At 45.7% G+C, this 19426-nt stretch overlaps 1 protein-coding gene across 2 annotated transcripts in view; it reads left to right on the forward strand.

The window, feature by feature from the left end:
- The window catches only part of LOC143814270 (clathrin heavy chain 1-like), a 135200-nt gene that overhangs the window by 66828 nt on the left and 48946 nt on the right, over positions 1-19426 (forward strand). The window contains exons 3-4 of one of the 2 annotated variants that reach the window (XM_077293442.1): positions 9254-9522; positions 11276-11317. In XM_077293442.1, coding sequence (XP_077149557.1) covers positions 9254-9522; positions 11276-11317 — 311 coding nt within the window. The remainder of the gene's footprint in view (positions 1-9253; positions 9523-11275; positions 11318-19426) is intronic. The other variant, XM_077293443.1, reaches the window with a different exon arrangement.

Raw genomic sequence — 19426 nt, forward strand, 5'->3', positions numbered from 1 at the left:
GAGCTCCCTCTTCTCCCTTACTAGGGTAAGAAGAGCACGGAGAAAAGGAAAAATAGGGTCTGCCCCACCTGTAACAAAGCTTTACCAGTAACCTGGGAGAAAAAGCTTTGCAAGTCATGCATCCAACGCTTACTATGTGAGGAGACCCCCGACTTCGCTTCTGAACTTAAAAATGTGATCAGATCTGAGGTTCAGAATGCCCTTCTATCCTCCAAAAAAGAGGTGAAGAAGGTGAAGGAATCAGTACATTCCCACTCGGGTCGATCGTCGTCCGAAAATGCTGACTCGGACGATTCAAAATCCCTCCTTTCCTCGTCCGAGTTAGAGTCGGGCCGACATTGCTTCCCACTAGAGGAAGTAGATTCCTTAGTGAGAGCAGTTAGGGCTACTATGGGGGTGGAGGAACCCAAACCCGACAAAACGGCCCAAGATGTGATGTTTGGAGGTCTGGGACAAAAAAAGAGAAGAACTTTTCCCCTAAATCCTAATGTCCAGACATTAATTAAAAAAGAATGGGAGAAACCGGATAGAAGAAATTCCTCGGTACCCTCCCTTAAAAGAAAATATCCCTTCGAGGATGAGGCTTCCTCTTTCTGGGATAAGGCACCAAAACTAGATGTTGCAGTAGCCAAAGCCTCGAAAAAATTCGCGCTGCCATTCGAGGACATGGGTACCCTCAAAGACCCGTTAGATAAAAAAGCGGATACTTTCCTCAAGGGAGCATGGGAATCAGCTGGGGGTAGCCTGAGACCTGCAGTTGCAGCTACTTGCACCTCCAGATCCCTTATGGTGTGGATCGACCAACTGGAAAGTCAGATCAAAGACGGGTTACCCAGAAAACAATTGCTGGATTCGTTCCCTGCAATGAGAGCAGCAGCAGCGTTCCTGGCAGACTCCTCGGCGGACTCTGTACGCCTAACATCTAAGGCCGCTGCTCTTTCCAACGCTGCCAGAAGAACCTTGTGGCTAAAGAGCTGGCCGGGAGATCTACAGACAAAATTAAAGTTATGTTCTATCCCATGTGAGGGCAATTTTTTATTCGGAGAAACCCTGGATGACATCCTCCAAAAGGCGGGGGATAAGAAGAAGGGGTTTCCAAATCTGGGTCCGACTCCATTTAAACAGTCTTTTCGGAGCCGCAGATTTTTTCGTCGTAGACCCCCCAGAGAGCAGAATAAGTGGGAAGAAGGAAGGAGAAGGGATAGGGGTTACCTCTTTGGCAACACCTCCCGTGACAAAAAGTTCTCCAAATGACATTTATCCTCCGGTGGGAGGAAGACTAACATCGTTCCTTCCCGCCTGGGAAAAAATTTCCAACAACATCTGGATCCTAAATCTCATACGGTATGGCCTAAAAATAGATTTTGTGTCTTTCCCTCCCCGGAACTATGTGATAACAAAAACAAGATCTTCGGATGCAGAACAGACTGCATTAGAGGAGGAAATCATGACCCTACTACAAAAATCGGTGATTCGGGAAATATCTCCTCAGGAGGTAGGGGAGGGTTTTTTCTCCCCTCTATTTTTAGTACCAAAGCCCGACGGGTCCTTTCGGACAATCATAAATCTAAAAAACCTAAACAGATACGTCGTAAATTACAAATTCAAAATGGAGACGATAAGGTCCACTATAAAGATTCTCTTCCCGAACTGCTACATGGTCGTAATAGAATTAACCGACGCATACTATCATGTGCCCATCCACAATCAATCCCAAAAATTCCTCAGGATGGCAGTCTCCATAAAGGGCCAAATAAGGTTTTTTCAATACAAAGCTCTTCCATTCGGGATTTCAATAGCCCCACGTATATTTACGAAAATAATAGCGGAAATGATGGCCCACGTGAGGGAACAAGATATACTAATAGTCCCTTACCTGGACGACTTTCTTATCGCAAGCAACTCAGCACAAAGTTGCAGAGAAAAGAGAGACCAAGTGATGACCATCCTGACGGACTTGGGATGGCTTATAAACATAAAAAAATCGAAATTGGAACCCTGTCAAGTACAAGAGTTCCTAGGACTGACATTGGACTCTCGGGTCCAAGAATGCCGGCTTCCGGGTCCCAAAAAAGACAGCATATTGTCCATGATAGCGCGAACGTTACACAATCCCTCAATGACTCTAAGGAGGGCAATGTCGCTTCTGGGCTCCCTGTCCTCATGCCTACCAGCGATACCCTTTGCGCAATTTCATACAAGAGAGCTTCAGTGGCACATCCTGGAATGGCAATTGTTACTAAAAAACAAATTGGAAAGCCGGCTCACCCTAGATTCGTCAGTTATTCATTCCCTTCTCTGGTGGGGAAAAGACCAAAACCTGTCAAAGGGAGTCCCTTGGGTACCAAACATCTCTCGGATAATAACAACCGATGCGAGCCCCAAAGGGTGGGGGGCCCACCTGGGGGACAAAATAGCCCAGGGAAATTGGTCAGATCAAATACTATTGGCATCCTCAAACCAAAAAGAACTTTGGGCGGTATATCATGCTCTTCTTTTTTTCCTAGCCGATATTCAGGGACACCATGTCCGAGTTCTTTCGGACAACAAAGTGACTGTAGCCTATATAAACCACCAGGGGGGAACAAGGTCTCGTTCACTGATGAGTTCTTCAGCCAAAATTATCAAACTGGCAGAAGAAAACTTACTATCCCTCTCGGCACTACACATCCAGGGTTCAAACAACGAAAGGGCAGATTACCTGAGCCGGACTCAGTTGAGACAAGGCGAGTGGTCCCTAAACCAATCCATCTACAATCAGATCACAAAAATGTGGGGGACACCAACAATAGACCTGTTCGCCAATTGCAAAAACAAAAAAGTAGGCAAATTTTGTTCTCTAAGCCCAGAAGGGAATCCCCAGGCTCTGGATGCTTTTCTGATTCCATGGACACACAAACTGACATACGCCTTTCCGCCAACCATTCTGATTCCAGCAGTCATTCGGAAAGTCAGAGAGGACAAAACAAAAATGATCCTGATTGCCCCATTCTGGCCAAAAAGAGCATGGTTTTCCTGGCTAAGGATACTATCGATATCAGACCCGTGGGTTCTACCGGACATGCCAGACCTTCTACATCAAGGTCCAATCTTCCACCCACAGGAGTCGAACCTCCATTTGACAGCCTGGTTTTTGAACGGGGACTATTAAGACAAAGAGGTTTCTCAGATAACTTAGTGGCTACACTCTTAAAAAGTAGAAAGCCCATCACCACTAAAATTTACGGGAAGACATGGAGGAAATTCCTATCTGTCTCCAAGGTAAAGATCCAGGACAGGCCTTCAATTCCTAAAATTCTGGAGTTCCTACAAAAAGGTCTGGAGCAGGGGCTGGCAGCCAGTACCCTGAAGGTACAAATAGCAGCTTTAGGAGCCTTATATAACCAAAACATTGCTGCTAACCCATGGGTAATAAGATTTATTAAGGCGGTTACAAGATCAAAACCCTTAGTTATTCAAAAAACACCCTCATGGGACCTAAATTTAGTCCTTTCAGCATTAACGGGCCCTCCATTTGAACCTATACAGACGATTCCGATAAAAACATTATCACTCAAAACTATTCTCTTAGTTGCTTTAACATCTGCACGCAGGATAAGTGACATTCAAGCCCTTTCCTCTAATCCACCTTTCACTAAGATCTTGGATGATAGAGTCACTCTTAGACCCGACCCAGCCTATTTGCCGAAAATGGCATCAAAATTTCATAGGTCACAAGAAGTATCCCTGCCATCTTTCTGTCCAAACCCAAAAAACGAGAAAGAACTAAACTTCCATAATCTAGACGTTAGAAGATGCCTAGTCCAATACCTAGATTCCACCAGGGAGTATAGGAAGGAAGGCTCTTTGTTTATCTGTTTTCAGGGTCCCAGAAAAGGATTCCGGGCGTCCAAGGGGACCTTAGCCAGATGGATTAAGGAGGCAATAGCCTTGGCATATTCATCTTCGGGGAATATAATCCCGGATGGTATAAAAGCGCATTCCACAAGAGCAGTAGCTACCTCATGGGCTGAGAGGTCAGAGGTATCAATAGAGCAAATCTGTAAGGCGGCCACCTGGTCATCACCATCAACCTTTTTTAGGCACTATAGACTAAATCTAGCCTCTGTATCTGACTTAACCTTCGGACGAAGGGTCCTTGAGGCGGTGGTCCCTCCCTAAGCTTAATCTCTGCAATTCTCTCCGTAGTGCTGTCATGGGAGACCGAGAAAGTCATAGTTACTCACCGTTAACGGTGTTTCTCGGAGCCCATGACAGCACCTGCTTATTCCCTCCCATCACGAGTGCGGTGAGCACCTTTTTAAATATAATTTGTATAATTTATATAATTTATATGATGTATATTCTATAGATTTAGGCACGGGGTTCCTTTATTAAGAAATGTTATAAAATAATGGTTTCTCTGTTGCAACTAACCTGGAGGTCCTCTGATGCTCTGTAAACCAACTGATGCGAGGGAGAGGTACCGCCCTTTTATCTGTAGGTTTCCTGTCCCTGAAGGGCGGATCCCCTCTCTCCGTAGTGCTGTCATGGGCTCCGAGAAACACCGTTAACGGTGAGTAACTATGACTTTTTGCTTTGTATATACCCCGAAAAGTTTTATATATTTCTATATACTTCAATCATTATGCTCATTCATTTTGACTCTGTAGGTGATTTGTCTTTTGTTTGAAGGGATCAGTGATTGATTATATTAAAGAAATGTCTCATTATGGCTTCACTTAATTTCACTTGTGAGAATTATTCTCACTAGTGTTTGGTTAGTAAATGTAGATTTTGATTCTGTTTTTTAATTTTTTTTATCTCCTACTTAATAATTGGGTATATGAAAATCAATCAACCCCCTGTGTCACTGGCTCTTTAGAATCCCAATCGGGGTATGAGGATGTGAGAGAATTTCCAATGTCTGGGAACTGGGTGTTTATGGCATGTCTTAGTTGTAGACACCTAAAGAAAGTGTTTCAGTGGACATGGATCAAAGAAAACAAGAACACCCTGGATATACCGTATTTTTCAGACTATTAGATGCACTTTTTTTCCTCCAAAAATGTGGAGGAAAATGAGGGGGTGTGTCCAGATGTAGCGGCTGTGGATGGGGAGGTAGGGGAGCGGCAGCAGGTCACAAGAGGCAGGATTTAATGGCTGCGGCTAACTCCTGTGCCCGCTGCTAAAGAGAAATGAATATTCCCTTCATTCCACACCCATGAGCGTGGAGGGCAATCAATATTCATTTCTCTTTAACAGCATCCTGGTATGCATAGCCCTATCCTTATCCTGGTTTACATGGCCCCATCAGAAGAAGATTAAAAAAAAAACACAACCATTACACTTATCTTCAAGCACTCCCTCGCAGCATCTTGTTCCGATGCCAGCAAATGCTTTATGCTTGTAAGCAGCGCATGGCAGGGACGTCATGCGCTGATTACAAGCCGAAGGACAGCTGCCAGATTACTCACTGCTCTGCACGCCGGGACTATGTGCATGGAGTGCAGTGAGTATTCATTGCTCGCTCTTTAGTAGCAAGCACAATGTTAGCTGCCGCACAATGTCGTGACCTCTACTTAAGAGAAATGAATATTCACTGCACTCCACTCCCATGGGCGTGGAATGCAGTGAAAATTCATTTCCTTAGTAGTGGGGACACGAGAACGCTGTCAGCTACAGGAAGCCGGCAGCTGACATTGTGCTCGGTACTAAAGAGCGAGCAATGAATACTCACTGCCCTCCATGCACATAGTCCCGGCGTGCAGAGCAGTGAGTATTCTCGCAGCTGTCGTTCAGCATTTAAGCAGCGCGTGGCTTTCCTGCCATGCGCTGCTTACAATCAGAAAATAGCTGCTGTCATCAGAACAAGACACTGCGAGGGAGCACAGGAAATTGAGTGTAATGGTTTGGGTTTTTTGTTTGTTTTTCCGATGGGGCCAGGCATACAATGATGGGGGCGAATCAAACCAGGATAAGGATGGGGCCATGCATACCAGGACAGAGATGGGTGCCCATGCATACCAGGATAGGAATGAGGGGGGACCATGCATACCAGGATAAGGGATGAGGGGGACCATGCATACCAGGATAAAGGATGAGGGGGCCATGCATACCAGGATAGGGATGAGGGGGACCATGCATACCAGGATAGGGATGAGGGGGACCATGCATACCAGGATAGGGATGAGGGGGGGCCATGCATACCAGGATAGGGATGAGGGGGACCATGCATACCAGGATGAGTATAAGGCAGTGCATACCAGGATGGGGATGAGAGGGACCATGCATACCAGGATGGGGATGAGGGGGGGCATGCACACCAGGATAGGGATGAGGGGGGACCATGCATACCAGGATGGGGATGAGGGGGGCAAATGCATACCAGGATGGGGATGATAAGGCAGTGTATACCAGGATAGGGATGAGGGGGACCATGCATACCAGGATAGGGATGAGGGGGACCATGCATACCAGGATAGGGATGAGGGGGACCATGCATACCGTGATAGGAGTGAGTGGGACATGCCTACCAGGCTAGAGATAAGGGGGGCATGCATAATAGGATGGGGATGAGAAGGCAGTGCATTCCAGGATAGGGATGAGGGAGCCATGCATAATAGAATAGGGATGAGGGGGACCATGCACACCAGGATAGGGATGAGTGGGACATGCCTACCAGGCTAGAGATAAGGGGGATATGCATACCAGGATGGGGATGAGGAGGTGTGCATACCAGGATGGGGATGAGGGGGACCATGCACACCAGAATGGGGATGAGAGGGGCCATATATACCAGGATAGGTAATATTAAGTACATGATTGACCACATTTTTTGCTTCAATTTTTTGTTCTGATTTCCTCCTCTAAAACCTAGGTGTGTCTTATGGTCCGGTATGTCTTTTATAGTCTGAAAAATATGGTAGTGGCTGTAGATTTTAATAACTGAATGGAAAATATATCACTGGCCATTTTAATGATTTTGTCCCAATTTGTGGGAGATGCTTTTCATTTTCTTGTATGCAGTCGCTCAGCAGGCGAGGTTTATCCTGGGTCGTGCTGCTGCATTACTTCCTTCATGGGATCTCTCTTCAGCCTGCCGTTCTCTGGGATGAGGCCAAATTCCATTGAATGCTCTTAGTAGAAAGCCCTTTCATGTTTAGAAGACCTGCAGGGAGATGCCAGTGGAATTATTCACATTTTTTTCTCTTATGAGACCTAATAAAGCTTCACGTGCTCTAGCTTATTGCCTAAATACATTGAACATACAGTGAAGTGGAAATATGTACTAAGAATTAATAGCTGCGGCATTCCTAAACCACCTATAGGTCTACTAAAACCCAAATATCTTTTCATTGAATTACTTAAAGGGGTTATCCAGGGCTATAAAAAAGGCATGTAGTTGCAGAGGCAACTACTTCCCTGTTGTACCCGGAGCCAGTCATTGAGCGCTCCTACCAGAGATTCAGCAACTCCATGTCAGCAGAGCAGCAGTTTTCTTCTGTTGACAAGGCGTCACTACTGGTGCCATGATTGACAGTCTGCTCTCTGCTGCCTAATTGGGGGAAGCCGGCTGTCAATCAGCATAATGCCAGTAGCCCCCCCTGTCAACAGGAAGAAAAACTGTTGCTCTGTTGACAATGAGTAGCTAAATCTCTGGCAGGAGTGGTCCGTAATCGGAGCCAGGTACAACAGAGAGGTAGTTGCCTGCAACTACACGCCTTTTTTTTTTCTAAAGTCCCGGAAATCCACTTTACTAGGCGAAATACATTGGCCAGGCTAGCTTGAACACTTTTACGCATCTCTTATATAACACAGGCTAAAAGACTACTCACAAACCACAATTACTAGAAATCTGTTGTTCTAAAACCAGGACCATAAGATTCTGTAATATAAACTCTCACAAATTTTCTCAATGTGGCAAGTCAGATTCCAACTTTTATTATTCTTATGCAAGTGTAAATGGTCATACGAATGCTAGATAAAAAGCTTTGCATGTCCTCTTCACTCGTTTTTATTATTTACACTTATTTTGAGCTAACTTTCTTTACTTTTTTCATAGAACCCATTATAAGCTATGGAGCTGTACACCTGTCCATGTCTTTTTGCAAGCCATGTGACAAATTACCGATACAAGTATGTGGGTCGGTGAAAATCACAGACAGCACATGGATGGCATCAGTGTAGAATCTGTGTGCTATCCGTGAAAAATATTGCAATATATAGGGGAAGTCATACAATCACTGATGGTAAAAACAGACACTGACCAAACACTGATGAAGATTGGATCAAAAACGCTGATGAAACTTGGAATATTTTTTGGAATACCAGAAATATTATGGCTGTTTGAGTAAGTTTTAAGATAGCAGTTTTCCAGCTTCTAGAGAACATTGTTCTAAGGTGTCTGGAAAGATGATTAAAACGAGACGATCAGCTTCTCTACAGAAATATGCCACTCAAAGTTAAAATAAAATTGTCTGGTGAGTGATGGTGGGTGGCTTTCTAAAACATAAGCCAGTAGGGGCTAGCGAGAGAACAAGGCACCTCCTAGCACAATAACTTCAAGATGGGTTTATATCCCCATGCTAGTACCATCTCGCGCAGAGAGGCCCACCTTGTGCATCAAGCAGGCTGAACTCTGGGGAACAGCGTATGGTATAGGTATGAGTTAATGAGGAACCAGCAGCTGCCGCCCAAGAGCATTTTGATGTCTGGGCATCAGTTATGGCTACCTTCTGCTGAATCCTCTTCATATTCTTTCTGGACTTACCCAACCAGAAGCGCCCAAGGCTCAGTAATTTTTTTCCATACATGATGTTAAATATGCATAGACAACAGTCTGTGACTAAATATTCTAGTGTACATGAGCTTTTATGGCTAGGTGACCTTTTCGTGAGTTTTCACTGCAGACTTTTCGATCTCCCACCCTCTATTATAGAGCTTGTGATATGATTTATAAGTCTTTGACTTGTAGCTATAATACAGTTTCACTACACTTTTCCTCCATAGAAATATTTTAAAGATTAGTCTTGTTGACCTCAGGACTTTCTGGAATTGAAATGCTTTTCTGCAATTTCAATTGTCTTGTGCTGGTCTTCTAAGATAAGTCATTGTCATTCATCACCGACGTTCTCGTTTACTGTGTGGATAATCATAAATGGATACTGTTCATTTCATGGTGTTAAATGGTTCAGCGTTTTGCTTTTATTAAGGAGAAATGGAAAATTAAACCTACATCATATAATGTTTCTGTTGCTTTTCCATAATCTAGCTGGAAAAACGCTTCAGATCTTTAACATTGAGATGAAGAGTAAGATGAAGGCTCACACAATGGCGGAAGAGGTTATCTTTTGGAAGTGGATATCTGTCAACACAGTGGCTCTGGTGACCGAGACGGCTGTCTACCATTGGAGCATGGAAGGAGACTCTCAGCCCCAGAAAATGTTTGATCGCCACGCAAGTCTTGCTGGCTGTCAGATCATTAACTACAGGACAGATGAGCAACAGAAGTGGCTTCTTCTGATTGGCATCTCTGCTCAGGTATAGTTGTCACAGAACCAATTTACATCACTTACTTTTGCCCTTGGAAAATTCTAGCAGTGAGACATGATCTGGCTATACGTTATCAATAATTTCAATAATCTCATGTCTTAAAGTGACTAATCAATGGATATTATGAGGAAAGCTCATAATACAAAGTCATAAGTAACCTACGTTAAAGATAATACAATAATTAAAGCAAAATAAGACGACCTGCTCGTGAGAGCTTACAATCTACAATGAGGTGGGGGGGACAAAGTACAGGTGTGTATTTACAATGATGGTCCCGCCATCTTGAGGGACTGCAGGATAGATAAAGGCTACATGAGCTAGTCACCAAGACAATATTTGTGGTCCTATTGGGTGTGGTGGAGTTTGATGGAGGGTTATTCTCAGATAGTGAATGGGCTATCTAATTTCTTGGGGTAGAGCATTCAAGAGGATTGGTGCGACTCGGAAAAAGTCTTGGAGTGGGAGGTACGGATTAGTGCAGAGGTTAGTAGAAAGTCGTTTGCAGAGCGCAGAGTTCGGTTAGGCCGATAGACAGAAATGAGGGAGGAGATGTATGGGGATGCCACACTGTGGAGAGCTTTGTGGTTGAGAACAAGTACTTTGAATTGTAGCCTGCAATAAATGGGCAACCAGTGTAACGACTGGCGAAGAGCGGACACGTCTGAATACCGGTTAGCCAGATGGACGACCCTGGCTGCTGCATTAAAGATGGACTGGAGATTCAGCATGCGTATCGGTCGCAATGTCGGAGAAAACTTATTGAGATCCAGACTGATATCACGCTGGCTTCCATTTTGGAGAATAGCTGGACAAGGGGGGCTATTTCAGAAGTGTATAGAGATTTATTATTCACCTTTCTAGCCAAACATCCCATCAAGTCTAGAGTGAAATGGGAAGCTGAATTGGGAGAGTTAAATGATGATAGATGGGAATCTATTTTAGAATATGTGACTAACATCTCTATGAGCGAACCTGGGAGGATGTCCCAATTATATGTGATTCATAGAGCTTACAGAACTCCCGATAGACTGTTCAAGATGGGTTTGAGGTCTGATTCCGAGTGTCCACGATGTTCACAGGAACAGGCAGACATGTTACACATGCTGTGTCACTGCCCTAGATTGTCTGCCTTCTGGACAGTTGTATTGAATTGGATTGAATTGGTATATAGGTGTGTCATTCCCAGAGACCCTTTGGTCTGTATATTAGGTTATGTGGAAGAAATAGCAGTGGTATCTATGGTTAAACTGGCGATTACTAGACTGTTAATTCATAGCAAGGAAATTGATAGCTCAGTTCTGGATCAGGGAGGAGCCTCCGACTAGAAGACACTTTCTTACGCAGGCGGACCATATAATTTTATTGGAAAAAAGTATCTATACTAAGAGAAATAAACTAGATGTATTTCAAAAGATTTGGCAGCCATGGATAGAATGGAATTAGAATTGTGGGGAGGATGCATAATGTTATAGATGATGTTCATACTATACAACTGTATTTGAATTGGGGAAGGAATTTCGGATGGGAATTTGGGAAAGTATTAAAGGGGTCTCGAAGGGGGGGGGGGTAGGGAGGGAAAAGGGGGGGGGGGTTATGTTCATAAAATATATGATTATCTGTGAATAACAGCTTGATGTCATTTGTTATCATTGATTTTCCTTAATAAAAATGTATCTGATTAAAAAAAAAAAAGATGGACTGGAGAGGGGAAAGTTGATGAAGTGCTCTTATCTCATTCTAGCTCCAAAGCTTGCCAAACAGGCACATGTATGCTGCTGATGAGGTACTAGTGATAGATTTTAACTAGTTTTAAGCTTTGTTTTTTATTGAATTGCCATCAATTGAATTAATAAGGAGGTGACACAGTATTTTATTGTGAAACTCAGCACATATATATGCCAATGGTTGTAGTTATATACGTTACCACTCTCCTGGGTATTTTTCTATAATATAGTTGTAAAAACAATTAACAGAAAGGCATCCTATGAGTGTGATAACATGAAGACATATAAGTACAGATTTATGCAGGACTTATACAAAAGAGATATACAAATGATGCCTCATAATTGTGCATAGAAGTCATCACCCAAGAGAAAAATAGTTTCCCATCAACGCGCTTGGCACCACCTAGATACTACTTATTATCTGTATGGGAACGCCACATGCGCTTTTTCACATCTCCCACTACTGATCTATGTTCTTTTGTTTTATCTCATGTAGTTTTATTTTATGTACTTTGATTTATCTCATTACATATCCAAAGCATAAGATATTTTGTGTATTACTTAGTACCATGGTTCTCTATAGTATTTTCAGTCTACATTGGATCTATTAAAGGGATTGTCCTCTACTCTTGTTCTCAATTGCTGCATTCCCCTTTATGAAATAACAGCCTATACTTACCAACGATGTCGGCACTGGCTCTTCCGGCACTCGTGTAACACTGTTAAGGTTGCTTCATTCTTGATTTCTTCTAATGTTACTGATGTACATTTGGGGTAAGTCAGAGAGTAGCAGCAGCTCTCACTACTTCCAGGTGTCAGTTTCGTCCGAAAGAAGCGAGAATGAAGTGGCCGCTGATTATCTGCAAGGTTCACGTGATGTCATCACTGGAACAGCACCAGAGGCGAGTATAGGCTATTATTGTATACTAGATGGTGGCCCAATTCTAACTTATCGGGTATTCTAGAATATGTAGGTAGTATATAGCACAGGCTACGTACTATATTGCACAGTGACGTAGTATATAACACAACCGACTTAGTAAATAACATAGCTACGTAGTATATAATACAGCGTACGTAGTATGTATCACAGCATACGTAGTATATAACACAGCCACGTAGTGTATTGCACAGGTATGTAGTATATTGGTCAGCCACGCAGTATATAGCAGAGCCACGTAGTATATAACATAGCCACGTAGTATATTGTAGAGCCACGTAGTATATTGCACAGGCACGTAGTATATTGCACAGCCACGTAGTATATAACACACTCACGTAGTGTATTGCACAGCTACGTAGTGTATTGCACAGCTATGTAGTATATTGGTCAGCGATGTAGTATATAACATAGCCACGTAGTATATAACATAGCCACTTAGTATTTTGCATAGCTATGTAGTATATTGCACAGCCACGTAGTATATAACAGAACCGACACAGCCACATAGTATATTGCATAGCTACGTAGTATATAACACAGAGCACGTAGTATATTGCACAGCCACGTAGTATATTGCACAGTCACGTTGTATATTGCCCAGCTACATAGTATATAGCACAGAGATGTAGTATATAACAGAGTCCACGCAGTATGTAACACAGCCCACGTAGTATATAGCAATGTGGGCACTATATGCGTGGTTAAAAAAGACTTAAATTAAAAAAAATAAACATATACTCACCTTCCGAAGGCCCCTTGAAGTCCTGGCGTCTGTGTGCGGTGCACGCGGCAGCTTCCGGTCCCAGGGTTGGTATGAGCGCAGGACCTGTGATGACGTCGCGGTCACATGACCGTGACGTCATGGCAGATCCTTCTCGCATAGCATCCTTGGCACCGGAACCTGCCGCTTGCACTGCCGAGGACAGCGACGTCGGAAGGTGAGAATAACCTTTTTTTATTATTATTATTATTTGTAACATTAGATCTTTTTACTATTGATGCTGCATATGCAGCATCAATAGTAAAAAGTTGGTCACACAGGGTTAATAGCTGCGTTAACGGAGTGCGTTACACTGCGGCATAACGCGGTCCGTTAACGCTGCCATTAACCCTGTGTGAGGGCTGACTGGAGGGGAGTATGGAGTGGGCTCTGACTGCAGGGAGGAAGGAGCGGCCATTTTGCCGCCGGACTGTGCCCGTCGCTGATTGGTCGTGGCTGTTTTGCCGCGACCAATCAGCGACTTGGATTTCCATGACAGACAGAGGCTGCGACCAATGAATATCCGTGACAGACAGAAGGACAGACGGAAGTGATGCTTAGACAATTATATAGTAGAAGGGGGAATATAGCAGTTGAGAAGAGGTTGTCCACTCTAATGCTTAAGGGAACCTGTCCCCAAAATCTATTACCTGTAGATATAGGGATAATTGCATTACAAAGCTGTCCAGCCTACTTACTGAAAGGTTGGCTGTGCAAGAAAGTGATTTTTTTTTTCCCCCAGGAGTCACTGACTTTGTCATGATCGCTTGTTCTGAGTGGTGGATGTAAACGCGCCCCTGCTTGACGGCTCACGGTGCAGAACGGGTTGTCAATAAAAGTTCCAGGTTGAGCTTACAGCTGCCGCTCCCTATGTGCTGAGCCGTGACTGCAGTCTCTCCTGGCACATCAGTGTTACTGAAAACTGGCAGTTCCTTTGAGGAATTAAGTTCATTTTCTCTCAGTAGCCGTGCTTTTAGTAAGACCGGGTTCACATTAACGTTTCTGTGTGCAGCATGTGATCCGCATAGATCCACATGCGTCATGCGTACATATCTTTAACATGGTGTACGCAGGGACATGCTTTTGCATGCGTCGTTTCGCGGTGTGCGGCGGTTTCCAGCTAACGCAACATGTTGCATTTTTTGAGGCGTCAAACAATATGCAATCATGCGCATGCGGAAGAGTGCGTCAAAAATACGCATTATTGTCTATGGAAACGCATTGGTACACAGAGACATGCGTATGCATGAGCTTGATACGCATGCGTACTTTAGACTGCGCATGTCCAGGAAATTATGTTACCGACTCCACCATGCACATAAAAACGCAAACGCATGCCAAAACAGATGCTCACACAGCGTTTTTCTCCTTTGCCTCATTGGTGGACACAGGACTGTGGGTGTATGCTACTGCTGCCAGGAGGCTGACACTAAGTAAACATAAAAAAAAGTTTAGCTCCTCCTCCGCAGTATACACCTTGACACTGGCCGCAGGCGAACCCAGTTCATGCTTAGTGTCTGAAGAAGGCACACGTCTGGTTCCCAGACCTCCTGGACCCTTTTTTGGAAGTGAGACAGGGGCGACAGACCCTATTGAAGGGGTCCGATCTCCCCAAACCATCAATGGGCGAGCACGTGGAGTGTCGCCTCTACGCATCCTCTTCCGCGACGTGAGACTTGCCGGACTAAGCCCTGACCACCCTAAGGTGATGGAACCTTTGGCTGTACAGGTGCATACGGATTGTCCGTGCGGCCCCCACTGCATCACCAATGCTAGACAGCGGTAATAAAGGGGGGCAGACGGTTCCTGTCCTCATCCTATGGAAAGGAAGATGGAGTTAGGGTGCCTGCACCGTCTGTTGGTTACACACAGCTCCCTCACGCGGGCGCCGGCATTCAAGAAGGGCTGCCTGTGGGGGGGGGGGGGGCTATGAGAGCTCCTGAGGCGCGCATTATATCGGGGGTCTGGAGGGCATGACTGCTCTGTGGGCTCCTCGCTTTCTTGGACTACGCTGCGGTCTGGCTGCGACTGGCGGACGGAGATTTTTTCTGCCGATGGCGCCGCGGTCTCCTTGATTCTGGCGGCGCCACAGCCTGTGTATTACAGGCGGTGCCGCACTGCGGACTGCCGGCATCACTTCCGGGGCGGCCGATAATTTATTCCCCGGCTTCTATCAGGAAGTGGGCCGCGGACGGAATTTCCTGGCCGCGCCTTTTTTACGGCGGCTCCGCCCCCTCCCTTTCCTCGCCGAAGCGCTGGAAAAGCAAAATCTAGGCCGCTGCCTTTTCCGGTTCTGCCCACTAGTAGGGGTGCTCTTTTTCAAAAAGGCAGCTCGGATTCTTCGATCTGGGACAGGTTCCACAAGACGAACGGGGACACAGGACTGGGGTAAGTGCTACTCCCCCCAGCCTGACAGCATTAAGCTCTGCATTGCTACGGCCTATCTAGATCTTCCTGATTATAGCATTGTAGGGCACCATGTCTAGAAAGGCCAAAACTCACACGGTACTATATACTGCATGTGTAGTCTGTCGGTCCGCTTTTCCGCATGCCCAGTGTAATCGTCTGTGAGGCCTGCGTCTCCGAACGCGCTCAGGAACCCTCCCCTGCGACTTATACAACCCTTCCTTATCAAGGGGGCCGATTATTTGGAGAAAAATTGGATCCGCTCATTTCTGATACAACAGGAGGGAAAAGCAATTTTCTTCCACAGCAGAGGATTAAGCAGCCTTTTCGTCGCCAGTTCCAGGCTCGCTTTAAGCCCTTTCGCAATACCAGGTGGACCCCAACGTCAAATCCTGCTGCTCCAGGGCGACCCAATCAGGACAGAGATCATCAGATCTCCTACAGGGCTAACCTATTGGGAAGAATGCGATCTCAGGGGAGGGGAAGGGGATCTAGGTCCCATAGGTTTTCTGCCAAATGACTGGAATCGGTCTCTGGTCTCCGCCAACAAAATAGGCGGCCGCCTACTCTTTTTTCACCAGTCCTGGCTCACTGTGGTTCACGACAGATGGGTTAGAGAACTGGTGTCTTCAGGATACAAGATAGTTTGTCAACCTCCCTCCGGGCCGGTTCTTTCCTTCCCGCCTTCCCAGCTCAAAATCCCGGGTACAGGCCCTGTTCAATTCTATAGAGTCTATTCGGCTCCACGGGGTCATTATTCCAGTTCCAAAGGATGAAAGATTTCAGGGGTTCTATTCCAACCTGTTCTTAGTTCCCAAGAAGGACGGATCGGTAAGGCCCATTCTGGACCTGAAATGTTTAAACAGGTTTGTCAACATTCATCGCTTTCAAATGGAATCTCTTCGATCAGTCATTGCGTCAATGGAAAAGGGAGAGTTCTTAGCTGCAATAGATATTCAAGATGCATATCTGCACATTCCCATATTTCCTGCGCATCAAAGATTCCTACGTTTCACTGTAGGCAATCTGCATTTTCAGTTCACGGCCTTACCTTTCGGGCTAGCCACCGCCCCCAGAGTGTTCACAAAGGTCATGGCGGCTGTTGTGTCCATCCTGCATTCTCGGGGCATACTCATTTTACCTTATTTAGACGATCTCATCAAGGGGCTATCTTTTCGGGCCTGCGAGGAAAACGTCAGCATTACTCTAGACACACCTTCTCTTCTAGGGTGGCTGGTGAACCGAGAAAAATCGTCTCTTGTACCATCCCGGAGAATTTCTTTTCTAGGGATGTTCTTCGACACCTTACAAGGCTTGACAATCCTACCTCGGGACAAGGTCCTGAAGCTTCAGCAAGAGGTGAGGACCCTTCGCCGGCCTGTCTCAATTTGGTTTTGCATGTGGGTCTTAGGAAGGATGGTGGCGGCAATGGAAGCAGTGCCATTTGCGCAACTCCATCTTCACCCTCTCCAACATGCTCTGTTATCGGCATGGGACAGGAATCCATTCTCTCTCAACCTCAGGTGCCGTCTCTTTCCAGGTCAGACAGGATCTCTCATGGTGGTCAACGAGCCCATCTCTACAACAGGGGAAACCTTTTCTCCCAGTCCATTGGCTGGTTGTCACGACAGATGCCAGCCTTCTAGGTTGGGGAGCAATATTTTACCGCCACACAGCCCAGAGACGCTGGTCCTCACAGGAGTCAACCCTCCCAATCAATCTGTTGGAGATTCGGGCAATTCGGATGGCGTTGCAGCATTTTTATCATCTCCTGGCAGGCCGCCCTGTCCGGATTCAGTCGGACAATGCTACAGAGGTGGCATACATAAATCATCAAGGGGGTACCCGCAGCAGGGCGGCCATGCACGAGGTAAAACGGGTCCTCTGGTGATTTCAGCAGTCCACATCCCGGGTGAGAAAAACTGGGCTGCGGATTTTCTCAGTCGACAAGGTCTTGCGTCCGGGGAATGGTCTCTACATCCCAAAGTATTTCAACAGATATGTCAACACTTGGGAACCCCGGACGTAGACCTGATGGCTTCCGGGAGGAATGCCAAAGTACCCAGGTTTGTCACCCGGTATCGAGATCCACAGGCGATGTGCGATGTGGACGCGTTTTGCCTTGGGGCCAGTTTCATCTCCCATATCTGTTTCCCCCTCTTGCACTGCTCCCAAAGGTAATCAGAAAGGTCAAGAGAGAAGGAGTTCCAGCTATCCTGGTCGCCCCAGATTGGCCTCGTTGGTCATGGTATGCAGACCTAGTGCAGCTGCTCGCCGGAGCTCCGTGGCGGCTTCCGGACCGCCCGGATCTACTTTCGCAGGGCCCGATCTACCACCAGAACTTAGGGGCCCTGTGTTTAACGGTCTGGCCATTGTATCTTGGATTCTAACACAGGCCGGGTTTTCCCAAGAGGTAGCCGCTACCATGATTTAGCGCCCGGAAATCCGTCTCTGCAAGTAGTTATCATCACACCTGGAAGGTTTTCCTTTCATGGTTCAGAGGGCGTGGGATCCCCCACTACGTTTCTCCATCCCAAACATTCTTGCGTTTCTCCAAACCGGCCTGGATTCAGGGCTTGCACCGAGTACACTTAGAAGACAGATATCAGCCTTTTCTGTACTTCTTCAGCGCAGGATCGCTATTAATCTACAGGTAAAAACTTTCCTATAGGGAGTAGCTCATAAGGTTCCGCCTTACAGAGCCCCCCTGGATGCTTGGGATCTTAATCTGGTCTTAAGTGCCTTGCAGGAAGTTCCTTTCGAACCCCTTCAGGACGTCTCTTTAACTTACCTTTCCTGGAAAGTTTTATTCTTGGTGGCCGTTACTTCAATTAGACGGGTATCTGTTGTGAATTCTGCTTTTGGGTTCCCTCCGGTGGTGGTAGGTGGTAATGCAGTTGTCCCTGAGTTGCAGTCCTGGTCAGGTGTTTCTGCTGATTGCAGTTCTGACTGGGGTATTTAGGTGTGCAGGATTCATTAGTCCTTGCCAGTTGTCAATTGTTGTTGGGAGGTGTTGGACCTCTGCCTGGTTCCTCCTGCCTTTCTGCCAAATCAGCAAAGATAAGTCTGGTTTTGTTTCTGTGGCACACACGCTGTGTGCTTCATGATTCAGTGCTATTCTTTTGTGTTTTCTTGTCCAGCTTAGATTGTGTCAGTATTTTCTCAGTCTTGTTGGATTCTCTGGGGTTGCAGATATTCATTCCACGTCTTTAGTTAGATTGTGGAATTTTTTGTATTATCTGCTGTGGATATTTTTTGAAGGGTTTTAATACTGACCGCTTCGTATTCTGTCCTATCCTTTCCTATTAGCTAGAGTGGCCTCTTTTGCTATATCTTGTTTTCTGCCTGCGTGTGTCTTTTCTTCTCCTACTCAGTCAATATTCGTGGGGGCTGCCTATCCTTTGGGGTTCTGCTCTGAGGCAAGGTAGTCCTATTTCCATCTATAGGGGTATTTAGTCCTCCGGCTGTGTCGAGGTGTCTAGGGTTTGTCAGGCACACCCCACGGCTACTTCTAGTTGCGGTGTTAGTTCAGGATCTGCGGTCAGTATAGTTTCCACCTACTCCAGAGAAAGTTTCATGCGGCTCCAAGGTCACCGGATCATAACAGGTATCGGAGCTGGCTGCCCTATCCTGCCGGGCTCCTTTTCTACGGTTCCATCAGAATAAGGTGGTGCTCAGACCAGCACCCTCCTTTTTACCAAAGGTGGTTTCTTCGTTCCACATTGAGGGGACAGTACAAAGACCTTTCTGATGATCTTTTTAATCATAGACCTGAGACAGGGACAAGGGGGCATCCTCTACGTCTGGAGGAAAGAAGGTTTAAGCATAATAACAGACGCGGATTCTTTACTGTAAGAGCAGTGAGACTATGGAACTCTCTGCCGTATGATGTTGTAATGAGTGATTCATTAATTAAATTTAAGAGGGGACTGGATACCTTTCTGGAAAAGTATAATATTACAGGGTATATACACTAGATTCCTTGATAAGGCGTTGATCCAGGGAACTAGTCTGATTGCCGTATGTGGAGTCGGGAAGGAATTTTTTTCCCCATGGTGG

This window comes from Ranitomeya variabilis, chromosome 1, assembly GCF_051348905.1.
Source record: "Ranitomeya variabilis isolate aRanVar5 chromosome 1, aRanVar5.hap1, whole genome shotgun sequence".
Taxonomy (NCBI): domain Eukaryota; kingdom Metazoa; phylum Chordata; class Amphibia; order Anura; family Dendrobatidae; genus Ranitomeya; species Ranitomeya variabilis.